This window comes from Antechinus flavipes, chromosome 3, assembly GCF_016432865.1.
Source record: "Antechinus flavipes isolate AdamAnt ecotype Samford, QLD, Australia chromosome 3, AdamAnt_v2, whole genome shotgun sequence".
Classification (NCBI taxonomy): Eukaryota; Metazoa; Chordata; class Mammalia; order Dasyuromorphia; family Dasyuridae; genus Antechinus; species Antechinus flavipes.
Window position 1 is genome coordinate 635,128,667 of NC_067400.1, and position 14,254 is coordinate 635,142,920.

At 58.4% G+C, this 14,254-nt stretch overlaps 1 protein-coding gene across 1 annotated transcript; it reads right to left on the reverse strand.

The window, feature by feature from the left end:
• Positions 1-262: 262 nt before the first annotated feature.
• Positions 263-11,981, reverse strand: LOC127556924 (NACHT, LRR and PYD domains-containing protein 3-like). The gene is given in 8 exon segments (XM_051990444.1): positions 263-1,023; positions 1,230-1,400; positions 1,925-2,095; positions 4,665-4,835; positions 5,313-5,715; positions 5,718-7,166; positions 10,151-10,222; positions 11,696-11,981. Coding segments are annotated over 8 exon segments (2,898 nt in total). The 3' UTR covers positions 263-848.
• Positions 11,982-14,254: the final 2,273 nt, after the last annotated feature.

The following is a 14,254-nucleotide window of genomic DNA, read 5'->3' on the forward strand; positions in this document are numbered from 1 at the left end:
AGGGGGAAGAAAGAAGGTGAAAGGGGGGAGAAAAAAGTGAAAAGGGGGGAGAAAAAAGTGAAAGGAGGAAGAAAGGTGAAAGAGGGGGGAAAAAAAGGTGAAAGGGGGGAGAAAGAAAGTGAAAGAGGGGAGAAAGAAGGTGAAAGAGGGGAGAAAGAAGGTGAAAGGGGGGAGAAAGAAAGTGAAAGGAGGAAGAAAGGTGAAAGAGGGGGGAGAAAAAAGGTGAAAGGGGGGAGAAAGAAAGTGAAAAGGGGGAGAAAGAAGGTGAAAGAGGGGGGAGAAAGAAGATGAAAGGGGGAGGGCAAGGGAGAAAAAGAGCCGGAAAGGGGCCCTTTCTCTTGCCCCTGTGCACCAAGGGGTAGGTGGATGATGTCTGGGCGTCCATAGGGCCGGAGCAATTGCCAGGCAAGAAAGGCAAAGTGGAGGCCCCACAGAGAGCCGGAGCAGACTCTGCTGAGGAGGAAGACCCGCCTGGGAACACCCGAGGAAGGTCTGAGGCGGTGGGCAGCCCACGGGGGAGTGGCCGGTCCCCAGGTCTCCCTGCGCCCCACGGAGGAGTTGTTCAGGGTTCAGAAGAAGGAAGTTGGGACAAGAGGGACCTCAAAGAAACCTGTCAACCTGGACAAGAGAAGGCTGGGGGTTAGGGGGAAGAGGAGGTCTCTCATCTGAGGGTTCAAGGTCAACAAGGGGGATGGAGAACACAGAATAAGTCTCTGCCCTTCCTAAGGGAACCTGTGGAAGTTCTTGCTGCTCCCTCCTCCTGATGTGGTGGTCCGCTCAGGCCCTCAGATCTGCTTTGGGGGCTTCTGTCTTGTACAACTGGCTGTCTCCCCAGGGCCAGGGGACACTCACTTCAGCTCCTGCACCTTACAGTTGGGGTGCCTCAGGCCCCGAGCCAGCTCCTGAATCCCCACGTCTTCCAGGTCATTGCCACTGAGGAGCAGGGACTCGATGGCGTTGGAGGCGCTTAGGACGGAGGAGATGCTGGCACAGCAGGCGTGGGTAAGGCGGCAGTTGGCCAGGCTGCAGGGCAGGGGCACCCGAAGGTCAGGGGTGGGCAGGGCAGCGAGCAGCCCCGGGGCCAGACCGGGGGGGGGCCCAAATGCCCTGGCATCCTCCCCAGGGGCACCGGGCCTGGGCAGCCCAGAAAGCCAGCACAGACCCCACTGCCCAGCAGGCTCTGGCCCCTTGCTCCCCTCCCCAAAGCCGCCCGGAGGGTCTCGGCTTACCTGAGTTCCCTCAGCCTGCAGCGGGGGGCCCGGAGTCCCTGGCACAGCTGCTGCACCCCCGCATCTCCCAGGGCATTATTCCTCAGGAAGAGACAGAGCAGCCTGGCTCCCAGGCTGAGCACCGAGGCCAGGTCGAGGCAGCATTGGCAAGTGAGGCCGCAGTTTCCCAACCTGTACGGGAAGCCCAGGCGCTGCCACGAGTTCCCAGGGTCCCCCCCCCAGTCAGCAGCCAAGGCCGGAACACCGGGCGCCCCCAGGGTGAGAACACCGGGCGCCTCCCAGGGCTGGGGAAGCCACTCCATCAACCTGAAGGTGCCAGAGACAGGAAGCCCAGGTCCCACCTCGAGCTCCCATTGGCTGAGGGACGCAGGCCCAGTGACTTCCCCTCTCCAAGATCTTCAGGTGAAGAGCAGGTGGGAAAAGCATGTTCCCTGGGGGTGCCCCTCCCCAAAAGAAATCCGCTATCACCTTGACAAAGAAATCAGCACACGACCCCCAGGACTCCCCAGGAAAGGGAGTCCTCCACCTGCTGTAGCTCTCGAACCCCTGTGCCATCAATTCAGACCAGATGCCTCCACCCCAAGAGTCAGGAGAGGGACCTTCCAGCCTGGTCTGGAATACTTCCAGGGATGGGGAACTCCCTTTCCCAAGCCTTCATGCCAGGGAGGCCCCCCGACGGAGCCCCGGAAACTGACCTGAGTGTCTGCAGCTGGCAGTTGGCCTGGCGGAGGCCCCCACACAGCAGCCCCACACCGCGGTCTCCCAGGACGTTGAAGCCCAGGTCCAGCCACTGCAGGGTCCGGCTGACACCCAGCACAGAGCCAAGGTTCTCACATGACTTCTCGGTGAGATGGCATTTCTTCAGACTAGGGGATGGACACAGAAGGAACGGGGAGCCAGTGATTATTCATCACTTAGCAGCAGCCGCCGCTGCCACGATCCAATGGGACTTTCAAGGCTGCTAATTGTACATATTGTATCATTAGGTCTTCACAACAACCCTAGAGTGAATGCTCGCATTATCACCCCACTTTACAGGTGAGAAAGCTCAGGCCAAAAGAGAAGGAAAGGTACTTGTCCAGAATTAAACAGCCAGTAAGTATCTGAGGTAGGACTTGAATTCAGCTCTCTCCTCACTTTCAGGTCAGTGAGCTGTCCATTGAACTACCTGGCTACTTTTCAACAGCTCCTCTTCCGGCACAAGAAAGGAAAGTCCACTACTGGGTGTCCCTGGTCCCCCACTAGGCTGGAGACTGTGAACGTCTCGGGTTCTGGATACCATTTCATGTTAGCAGTTTGGGGGCAGCCAGAGATGAGGCCTTAAGAACTCCAGAATAGAAGGAAACTTTCCTGCCATTGAAGACCTGAATGTGGGGGGTGCCAAGGTCCTGCTGGGAGGCCATGCCAAAGGAGCCCAGGCCTGAGATTTGAGTCCCAAAGCTGAGAGATTCAGTGTGCGGCTCACCTGCATGGGTCCCTTCTTCCTCATTTTATAGATGAGAGCCCAAAAGGAGGGCCCTGGTCTTCTCCCTGGAGGACAGATGCTAGTGGGGAGCAGGCAGCTCTGTTTCTGCTCTGTACCCCTCCTTGGGGTGAAGCAGTCTTGTGATCACTTGCATAATACAGTTCAATAAATATTAAGGGAAGAAGGCTGTTCCTCATGCAATTTGACCTCCTGACATCTCAAACAGGATGTCCAGGAGCCTTCTTAGACTCAACATGCCCAAAGTCAGATTCTTTCTCCCTAAACCCTTCCTTCCCTATTACTGTGAAGGGCAACATCATGCACCCCCTCCTTCCACTACAGAAGTCATCCTGGATTTCTCACTATTTCTTGTAATGGGCTGAGGCTTAAGTTGATGCACTGAGGTCCCAAGCACATGAGGCTAAATAGTAATTGGACCATACTCTATTCATATATAAGCTTGGAGAAAGAATGGCCCCCGCCCACTCTTTGTGCAAGTCCTGATGTGTTGTATAGGAAATGACAATTCTGGTGAGTAGAGGCAGGGGAGGGGAAAGGAAGAGGAAGGAGAGACTTTTTGCATTGCCTTTGCGACGGTTTGCTCAGCTCAGATCTCTCTGTTAGCTGGCTTCCCGTCGCAGCTGCCCATATTGCTATTGCAATTTTTCTTGCCCATATTGCTATCGCAATCCTATTCATCTCTTCACTTCAATAAAGATTGAAGATTTTCCCCTTAACCTGAATTCCTGACTCCGGCTGATTTTAAATACGCGGTCATTACAATTTCTCACCCATCCAGAGCCAATCAATACGGTGCCAAGGCCTGTTCATTTCATCTCCACAGTACCACTGGTTAATGTCACCTTTGCTGCATCTCTGTCCATATCACCTCTGGTCCATTTCACCTCTGCACCATCTCTGGTCCATTTTATCTCTGATCCATTTCACCTCTGGACCATCTCTGGTCCATTTTATCTCTGATCCATTTCACCTCTGGACCATCTCTGGTCCATTTCATCTCTGGTCCATTTTTATCTCTGATCCATTTCACCTCTGCACCATCTCTGGTCCATTTCATCTCTGGTCCATTTTATCTCTGATCCATTTCACCTCTGGACCATCTCTGGTCCATTTCATCTCTGGTCCATTTTATCTCTGATCCATTTCACCTCTGCACCATCTCTGGTCCATTTCATCTCTGGTCCATTTTATCTCTGATCCATTTCACCTCTGGACCATCTCTGGTCCATTTTATCTCTGATCCATTTCACCTCTGGACCATCTCTGGTCCATTTCATCTCTGGTCCATTTTATCTCTGATCCATTTCACCTCTGGACCATCTCTGGTCCATTTTATCTCTGATCCATTTCACCTCTGCACCATCTCTGGTCCATTTCATCTCTGGTCCATTTTATCTCTGATCCATTTCACCTCTGGACCATCTCTGGTCCATTTCATCTCTGGTCCATTTTATCTCTGATCCATTTCACCTCTGCACCATCTCTGGTCCATTTCATCTGCCAGCTTCAAGTCTCTACCTAATCTAGTCCATATTCTACTTAGCCACCAAAATGGTTTTCCTAAAGCATGGGCTTGAATATGTCACTCCTATATTCAATAAACACCAGTGGCTCCCTATCATCTCCAGGATCAAATATCGGTTAATCAATCAGTAACCTTTATTTAGTGTTTACTATATTTTCAGTTTATATTAGTGGAAGCAGTGAATTCTAGATTCCCCTGCTGTCAATCAATCATTCAATTAATCCACATTTATTAAGCATCTACTATGAAGTTTCTGACCCTCAGGACACTGAGGACTCAGGGTACAAGTAAAAAGAAGAGCCCTGGGAAGCAGGAGGAACAGTTGTGACGCAGGAGATAAGAGATGAAGGAAGCAGAGACGGGGCGCGTATAGCCAAAGTAGAGGAGGTGCCCTGTGGCCCTGCCCATGAGGCGAGGCTCTTACCACAGCTTCTGAAGCCTGCAGCTGGGATGTTCCAGTGCCCTGAAGAGCAATGCTGCTCCCTGGTCTTCCAAGGGGTTGTAACTCAGATCCAGGCTCGTCAGGGTATGGCTCACGTTGAGAGCACAGGCGAGGCTCTCAGCAAAATCTGAAGTGAGCCAGCAGTTCAGCAACCTAGGAAAATGTCACATTAGTGGCCTTTCTCCACATACACACCCCCCCCTCCGCCCCAAGCCAAAGGCCCAAAAAGCCACCAAATGCATCCCTCTGACCCTGAATACTGGGTATCCTTGGCAAGTCCTGGGAGAAGAGGACCCCGTCCTGGTCTTCTGATGCCCTCCCTTGATCCCTTAGTCCCAACAGATAGAAACACAGAACATCAGAACGTCAGAAAGCTGCCCATGGAGGGGAGCCTTTGCCCAAGGCCACAGTGGCTAATGGTGCTGTAAGGCTCAAAGCCAAGTCCCTTGGCCCTGGCACACCAGGTCTGCAAACCACTTAGACATCATCAAGTCCCAAGCTCCTTTTTCAGATGAGAAAGCTGAGCCCCTAGACAGAGGAAGTGACCTGCCTGGGGTCACATGGGACCGAGCCTGGACCCTCCTCCTTTGTCCCTTTGCTGGGAAGAGAAGGAAGCCAGCCAGGACCCACCTGAGCGACTGCAGCGGGCATCGGGGCTGCTGGAGATCTTCACATAACCATCTCATTCCGGAGTCCCCCAGGGCGTCCTCCCCCAGCCCCAGCTCGGAGAGACTCCTCTGCACCCAGAGCCCAGAGGACAAGTCTTGGCATATGTCCTTGAGGGAATAGGTCCCAGTTTCTCGGTCAGCGAGATCCGGCTCTTGGAGGCCCAGGCCGGCCGCTCCCGAGCCCAGCCCGTCCAGCTCCACCGCCAGGGTGCTCCGGGAGGCTCGCAGACAGAAGGTGGCCACCAGGCCGTCCATCCTGGTGCGCACTCTCACCTTCACTTCCCTGAAACAGCCCATGGCCCTGCGGACGAACTCGGGTTCTTGGGTCTCAAACAAGCAGTACAACAGCTCCAGGGTCTTTGCCCGCCAGGGCCCTGGGCCACCTGCTCCCGGATCCATCTCAGCAGGACTCGCTGGCTCCCCCGGGGGACGGGCTCCCCCACCATCGTCTCCAGGGCGCCGGCCCTCTCCCGGCTGGAGAGCCCAAAAAGGAAGCGGACGGTCAGGGGGAGGTCGGCCTGCAAGCCGGAGGGGCCCTTCAGCAGCGGCCCCCAGCCAGGCCGGCGGAAGGGCCAGCGCGGCCGCTCCATCACCAGGAACAAGGCCGCGAAGAACTCCTGGAAAGTCGAGTGGAAGAAGCTGTAGGTGGCCCGGCACTCGGCCTCGTGCTGAAACTGGTCCATCTGCAGGAAGGTGGAGACCGTGGCCGCGTCCAGCCCGTGGCGGGCCAGGTCCCGCTCCCGGAACCAAAGCCTGCGCTCCCGCTGGCCGGCGGCGGCCAAGGAGCACAGGCCGCGGAGGCCGGCGGCCGGGATCCTGGGCGGGCCGTGCCGGTCCGGACGCATGAGGCTGGAGAGGAAGGCCACGTAGACGGCCGTGGCGGTCCGCGCGGACTGGGCGGGGGCCTCGCCCCGCTCCATCTGCTGCCGCAACCCGGTGCACAGCACCCAGCACACGAGGGGCACGAAGCACATGGTGAAGAGGACCTCGTTGGCCCGCACGGCGGCCCAGGCTCTGGCGGCCTGCCCCGGCGCCGGGAAGTACTTGTCGAAATAGGCCTTCCTCTCGGAAGCCCGGAAGCCCAGGACCTCGGCCAGCCGGGGCCGCTCCAGCAGCGGCTGCAGCTTCTCCAGCGCCGTGGGCCGCGTGGTGATGAGCAGGGAGGCCTCGGGGAGCAGCCTCTTGCCCAGAAGGCTCCTCAGGTGGACGTCCACCCGCTGCTTCTGCTCCCCTGGGATGTGGGGTCCGGCCTCCTGCGCCCACGGGCCCCACAGGAGCTCGTCAAAGCCGTCAAGGACGAAGAGCAGGCGCTCGGGCCGAGCCAGCAGGGCCGGCACCGGGGCAGGCCCAGAGCCTGGGCCCGTGGCCTCCAGCCACCCCGACAGCAGCTCGGCCAGGCTCAGCGGGGCTAACACCTCCACGGTCCGGCAGTTGATGTAGAAAACGTAGTCGAAGCGGCCGGGGTAGAGAGCGCCCGCGGCCCAGTCCAGCAGCACCTTCCGGGCCAGGGTGGTCTTGCCGATGCCGGCCACCCCCTGCAGCACCACGGTGGTGGGGGGGCTGCCCACCTCCTCCTCATCGGCGTCGAAGAGAGTCTGCAGCTCGATGGGCCTTCGGTGCTCCTCCCTGAGGAGGCCGTGCAGCCCCCCGGAAGCCAACAGTTCCTGCTCTCGGCGCCAAGGGCTGGCGTGGCCCCTCACCAGCAGCAGACGCGTGTAATGCTGGCTCAGGTCGACCCATTCGCCCAGGCGCGCGTTCCTCTCCTCCAGGACCTGGAATTTCTTCCACACCCGGGCCCGGTACTTTTCCGCGTGACCTGATTCGGAGGTGGGAAGAATGAGCGGGCCGGTCTGGCCAGCCACGTCCCCCCCTTCTGCCATTTCCCAGGCAGGTGATTCCCGGCGGGGTAGGGGTGGGGGCTGGGCTTGATCACAGGAAGGGCTTGGAGGACCTGCCCTGCCCCCTTCTTGGGGGCCCCAATCCCGCAGCTTTGACCCCCTAGACCTCCCCACCCGCTTCACTGAACCTTAGGTCTCCAAATGCAAAAAAACAGGGAGTTGTAATAACCAAATCTTCAAACACAAAGGTCGACCCGAGCCACTCGAAGCTGTGATTCAAACTCCAGGCTTCCGACACCAAAGCGGAGCCACGCTGAAATCCCCAGGCCGCGCGTTCCCCTGATCAGAATAGCCACTAAATCCTATGCTTCTGAAACGAGTCTCACCTCGCAAGGAACAAAACAAGAGAGAATAAAATGAAACAAAGACTCCAGAGGGGAAAATGGAGAAGAAAGCACTTGGAACAGAGGTTCAAAGGAAAAGAAAGATTAGGAAAAAACCCAAGAGTGAAAAAAGAGAATAAAGGAGGTGCCAAGGGTCTGGCCAAGCCCACTTCCCAGCAGCTCTCTCCTGGCCACACCTTGCCTTGAGCAGTGCAAGGACCGCACTAAGAGAGCACAGTCAATGGCGCGCTTCAGCCCAGGCACTAAGGTAGGAAACCCAAAAGGAGGCAGGACCCAGAAAGCAACGGCCCATCAGAGACACGGAAAGAAGAGTGATGGACGAATATGGGAGCCGGAAGGAAGAATGATGGGTGAACGTGGGAGCTGGAAGGAAGAATGATGAGAGAACATGGGAGCTGGAAGGAAGAGTGATGGACGAATGTGGGAGCTGGAAGGAAGAGGAATGAGAGAACATGGGAGCCGGAAGGAAGAGTGATGGGAGAACGTGGGAGCCAGAAGGAAGAGTGATGGACGAATGTGGGAGCTGGAAGGAAGAGGAATGAGCGAACGTGGGAGCCGGAAGGAAGAGTGATGGACGAACATGGAAGCTGGAAGGAAGAGTGATGGGAGAACGTGGGAGCCGGAAGGAAGAGTGATGGACAAACATGGGAGCTGGAAGGAAGAATGATGGAGAACGTGGGAGCCGGAAGGGTGATGGACGAATGTGGGAGCTGGAAGGAAGAGGAATGGGAGAACGTGGGAGCTGGAAGGAAGAGTGATGGGCGAATGTGGGAGCTGGAAGGAAGAATGATGGGCGAATGTGGGAGCCGGAAGGAAGAGGAATGGGCGAACGTGGGAGTTGGAAGGAAGAGTGATGGGAGAACGTGGGAGCTGGAAGGAAGAGTGATGGGAGAACGTGGGAGCTGGAAGGAAGAGTGATGGGCGAATGTGGGAGCTGGAAGGAAGAATGATGGGCGAATGTGGGAGCCCGTTTAGGATATCTTCTTTACAAAATACCAGAAAGCTGAGGAAATGACATTTATCTGGTCTCTAAAGCCCCATCCAGAATCCTTAGAATATCTTCTTGGAAAATAAAGGTGGTTGGTGATTAGGGAACAACAAGACCTTTCTCAGGGAAATGGGTCAGAGGGGGTCACCTGTAATGTCCGGGCTAGCTTTCTGGACAGGCCTTGGTCTCAGCAGAATAAACACCACGAGGATGGTCAGGAATAGAGTCTAGAGTCTTTACTGTCTCCTTCACAATCTGTTCACTCTGACTGACAGACCCTGTCCCCAGTTCTCTCAGCCCTTAAATCCACTAGTACAATTACGTCAATAGAGTATACTGAGTATAAGCCAATCTAGAGTGACTATCATTATATCAAACTAGAGTGTCTGTCATTACATCAGACTAGTGACTGTACCGTTATATCAGACTAGAGTGACTATTGTTATATCAGACTAGTGACTGTATCGTTACATCAGACTAGTGACTGTATCGTTATATCAGACTAGTGACTGTACTGTTATATCAGACTAGTGACTGTACTGTTATATCAGACTAGAGTGACTATTGCTATATCAGACTAGTGACTGTACCGTTACATCAGACTAGTGACTGTACTGTTATATCAGACTAGAGTGACTATTGCTATATCAGACTAGTGACTGTACCGTTACATCAGACTAGTGACTGTACTGTTATATCAGACTAGAGTGACTATTGCTATATCAGACTAGTGACTGTACTGTTATATCAGACTAGAGTGACTATTGCTATATCAGACTAGTGACTGTACCGTTACATCAGACTAGTGACTGTACTGTTATATCAGACTAGAGTGACTATTGCTATATCAGACTAGTGACTGTACCGTTATATCAGACTAGAGTGACTACTGTTATATCAGACTAGAGTGACTACTGTTATATCAGACTAGAGTGACTATTGTTATATCAGACTAGTGACTGTACCGTTATATCAGACTAGTGACTGTACCATTATACCAGACTAGAGCAATTACATCTTTATACCATATTAGATATATGTGAACTAGAGAACCATGGTCTCATCAGTTGCTCTGACCTAACCCCTTGTTGCAAGCACACTTGTCCAGAGTTCGGGCCCGCTACAGGCAAGCCTTGCAGCCAAGAGCCCTGCTCTGGCTGCCGTCCTTGCCTCCCGGGCCCTGGGAGTCATCGTGCTCCCCTTCTCCATGGCAGAGGCCCCTTGGTTCATTTCTGAAGGGAGTTAGGGGACTAGTCCCAAGTGGAGAGGAAAGATAACCTGGTTGTGGAATATTCTTCAAAATTCACCTATTTTCCTATGTTTTCTGTTTCGTGTTCAAGATTCCCTTAAATAAGCCTGTAGAGGCCACAGAGGCTCCAGAAGCCCTGGAGGCCCCAGAGGCCACGGAGGCTCCCTGCTGGCTCCTTCTGCCCAGCTCTCACCTGAGGCTGGGTGGAGGAACTGGAGAGCATCCCTGGGAGGTCACAGGTGCTGCCGGGATCCGTACCCCGGCCCAGGGCTTCCTACTGTCCCACCTGGACCCCTCCAGCCCCGCAAGGCACGGGCTCACCTGGCTCTCCTGTCCTTGGAGACGCCTCGTTCCCGGACCGTGATGTGTCCCCACCGGGGGCCTCAGCAGCATCTGAGACAAAGGGAACACAGGGAGGGGGAGAGAGGCTGGAGGTCCGGCAGGCTGGGGGCGGCCCTGGCCTTGGCCACCCCTCTCCCCAGGCTTGCCCACCCAGCGCTGAGCCGAGAGGCGGACGGAGCTGAGCGGCCTTGCCCAGGGTCACCCGGCCGGCGAGTGTGGGAAGTCTCCCCTGTCCTGCCTTCCTCCCAAGGGTCCCCAGCCGGTTCTGGGCCCCACGGCTCCCGGCTGAAGCGGGTGGGCAGCTGGCCACTGACTCGGGGACAGCAAACACCCTCCCCTCAGTAACTGAGCCCCCAACCCCCACAGAATCCAACCCTGTGGGGTCATGGTGACCCCCCCATGGGGGGGACCCTGAGGCAGAGAGACCCGGGACAGGGGGAACCTGGGCCAGGGGGGACCTAGAACAGGGGAGACCCGGAGCGGGGAGGACCCTGCGGCAGGGGAGACACAGGGCAGAGGTAAGCCAGGCCTCTAGACTCCAGGCTCCCAGGGGTGTGGAATGCCAGCCTCCATGGGCCCCATCCTGAAGATAAGCAGCTTCTGCTCGGAGCCCCCACCTCCCATCCCAGGGACCAGCAGGATATTTTAGCCTGGGAGTGCTCCAGCCCCTCAGAGTCCCCTCCTCCCCAAGTATCCCAGCCTGGGGTGCTCCTCCCCCTCGGGGTCCCCTCCTCCTGGGGGGATATTTTAGCTTAGGAGTGCTCCAGCCCCTCAGAGTCCCCTCCTCCCCAAGTATCCCAGCCTGGGGTGCTCCCCCCCTCCGGGTCCCTGACCCCTGGAAAGCGGCCAGGTTCCCTCAAGATGCTCCCCACTCCAGTCCTTTCCCAGAGTTGACACAAACCGTTGTTCTCCCCTCCCCAGCCCCCCACCCCCACCCCTACACGCCCGCGTTTACGAGGTTAACCCTTTCCATTTTTCACTTCTCTTGCTGGAAACTTCAGCCCAGCGCCCCCTGGGCAGCCCACGTGCGGGCAGGGCTAGCTGGATGGGGCGGACCTTGCCTGATGGTGGGGCGGGGCTTTTCCTGACGGCGGGGAGGCCCCTCCCGAAGGGCGCGGTGAGCCTTACCTGGGGGCGGGGCGGTCTCTCCCCGAGGGCGGAGCTGACTTTCCCAGAGGGCGGGACGGACCTTCCCTGAGGGCGGGGTAAGCCTTACCTGGGGGCGGGGCGGTCCCTCCCCAAGGGCGGAGCGGACATTCCCTGAAGGCGGGGCGGTCTCTCCCCGAGGGCGCGGCGAGCCTTACCTGGGGGCGGGGCGGTCTCTCCCCGAGGGCGGAGCTGACTTTCCCCGAGGGCGGGGCGGACCTTCCCTGAGGGCGGGGTAAGCCTTACCTGGGGGCGGGGCGGTCCCTCTCTGAGGGCGGGACGGACTTTCCCTGAGGGCGGGGTAAGCCTTACCTGGGGGCGGGGCGGTCCCTCTCTGAGGGCGGGGCGGACTTTCCCTGAGGGCGGGGTGAACCTTACCTGGGGGCGGAGCCTCCTTCCTGGCCAGCTCCCAGAGCCGCCTCAGGCCCATCTCCTGCCAGACCCGCAGGGCCACTCGCCAGGCGCCTCCAGCGCCGTGGTAGGTGACCAGGAGCCCGGCCAGGTCCGCGGGGTCCGCCTTCTCCACCCGGCCCCGGGGGATCCGGGCCCTGGGAGAGCCCGGGGGGGCCCCCGCCGTGACAGCCAGCTTGAACTTCTTGAACTCCTGGGCTGTGAGCTCCTCCAGGTAGCTGGCCAACGTGAACGCGCTGCTGCTTCCCATCATCGCGGGGCCGCCGGGACCCCGACGGAGGGGGGCGGGGTCCGCCGGCTTCAGGGCGCAGGATCCCGCTGCCTTCCCTCCCACCCTCCTCAGAGGAAGGGGCCACGGGTGGAGGGGAGAGAAGGCAAGGTCAGGCAAACTGGAGGGGGAGCGGCCCGGGGGGCCCCTCTTTTCGCTTCAAGCCCCCCGCGGGGCTCAGGACAGATGCTGGCTGGGTCTCTCCCCGAGGTCAGACAGTCTCTGTGGGGTCTTGGCTCTGGCCTCAGTTTCTCCCCTCTCTGTCCCACCAGGAGGCTGGCCAGAGGGACTTCCGAGGCCCCTTCCTTCCCTTCACTGCACCCTCCAGTGCCGGCGTCCACCCCTGCACACTGCCCCAGTAGGGCTGGGCGGTGTCTGGGGCCCAGCCCGGAAAATGAGGAAACAGCCTAGAACCCACATCATCTTCCCTTCGCGTGGTTTTCACACGGGACAGAAGGGAAAGGAAAAAAATACTTCCCTTCCTGTCCCCTCCCCATCTCGCCCTTCCAAAGTCCCCAGGGACTGTGCAGCCCCTCCCCCAGGTCCTTATCCTCCCAAAGTCCCCAGGGACTGTGCAGCCCCTCCCCCAGGTCCTTATCCTCCCAAAGTCCCCAGGGACTGTGCAGCCCCTTCCCCAGGCCCTCATCCTCCCGATTGTCCTTGCCCCCCACCCGCAGGGACAAAATTTCAGGGGCTTCTGGCCCAGGTGACAGCCCCCCTTCCTGGGTTGCTAAGTGGGGACCCACTCTTTGGGCCAGGTTGGTCTGCTCGGCCACCACTCTCTCCAACGCAGGGGGGTCACGTGGGCTCTTCCAGGGACCGCAAGCAGCCCTCGAAACGTGGGGGGCGCGCTGGACCCCACCCCAAGCCCCAGACTAGCTTATGACAATTATTAATAGACGTTTCCTAAAATCACGGAGGCCGGTTAAGACTTGCTGGGCCCCGAAGAGACACTCGTCCAATACCCCGACCATGAACCCGGGCCAGCAGGGGCTGGTTGGCTGTTTTTATCACCACACCCTGTGGGGAAGCTGCGGCCCTCCGAGCATGGCTGGGCGCCAGAATCCGGATGCAGAAACTTTCTTCCCCTGACCTTCCCCCTCCGCGCCAGGAAGGAACCCCGCTCCGGGGCTGGCTTGGGGGAAATCAGGCTTTGACTCCTGAGCAGGTGCTCCGGGTTGGGAACCTGGGACTCTGGTCCTGCCGCGGGCGCACTGACTGAGCCCCGCTCCGGAGACGCACTGACCAAGCCCCCCTCCCCACAGACGCACTGACTGAGCCCCTACCCCCGGCAGCCGCACCGAGTAAGTCTCCCCTCCCCCGCAGCCGCACCGAGTCTCCCCTTCCCCGCAGCCGCACCGAGTCTCCCCTTCCCCGCAGCCGCACTATGTCTCCCCTTTCCTGCAGCCGCACTGACTGAGCCCCGTGGCTGGCGCCCTTCTTAAGCACCAGCCATTCGCCAGCACTAAGAGCCTGGCCTCTGAGACCTGAGTTCACCCAATATCTTTGCCAAGAAAACCCCAAACGGGGTCACAAAAGGAACCCCCTGAGCCAAGCACCAAGCTGACCTCTGGGGACGCCAAAAGAGGGGGATAAGAGGCAGCCCCGGAGCTCGTGTGCAAAGTAGATCCGGGCAGACCGAGAAGGCTAGTGGGGAGGGGGGGGAGTCTGGGGGCGGGGGGAGAGCCTGGTGGGGAGGACTGAGAGCAGGATCCCGGGGGTGACGGCCCCTCTGCCTCAGTCTCTCCCCGTTCCACAGCTGAAGCCAGCCAGCACCACTGCAGGAGTCAACTCAGAGGGCCCCAGGAGGACAAAAGGGACCCCTGCTCCAGGGGGCACCCCGAGGCCTGGAGCAGGAGTGAGCCCCTGCCTCATGGACTCAGCTGGAGCCATCCCCACCCCTTACCCCCTCTTCCTTCCTTGTCCCTGACTCTAGATCGAGTGCCCCCTTCCCCCCACTGCAGGGATGCCCTCCCTCCCTACAGATGCTCTCTCCCCCCCCCCTCACCCCCAGATCCCACTTGCTTTCAGTCCCTCCCAGGGCCCTTTTTGCCCTTCCATCCCTGCTGACTCTGGTCCCAGGACAGCGTCTCTCCTCTCCCTTCCACCTAATGACCCCCCCCATTCCATCCCAACTGCCCCTGCAAGTGAGTGGTGACCTCAGAGGGCTGCTGGCCTTTTTCAGGGCCCGTCCTGGCAAGCTGGGTGCAGCTGATCTCCCTGCTGCACGGCTCTGCTCTCTGGGGGTTTGGGAGACC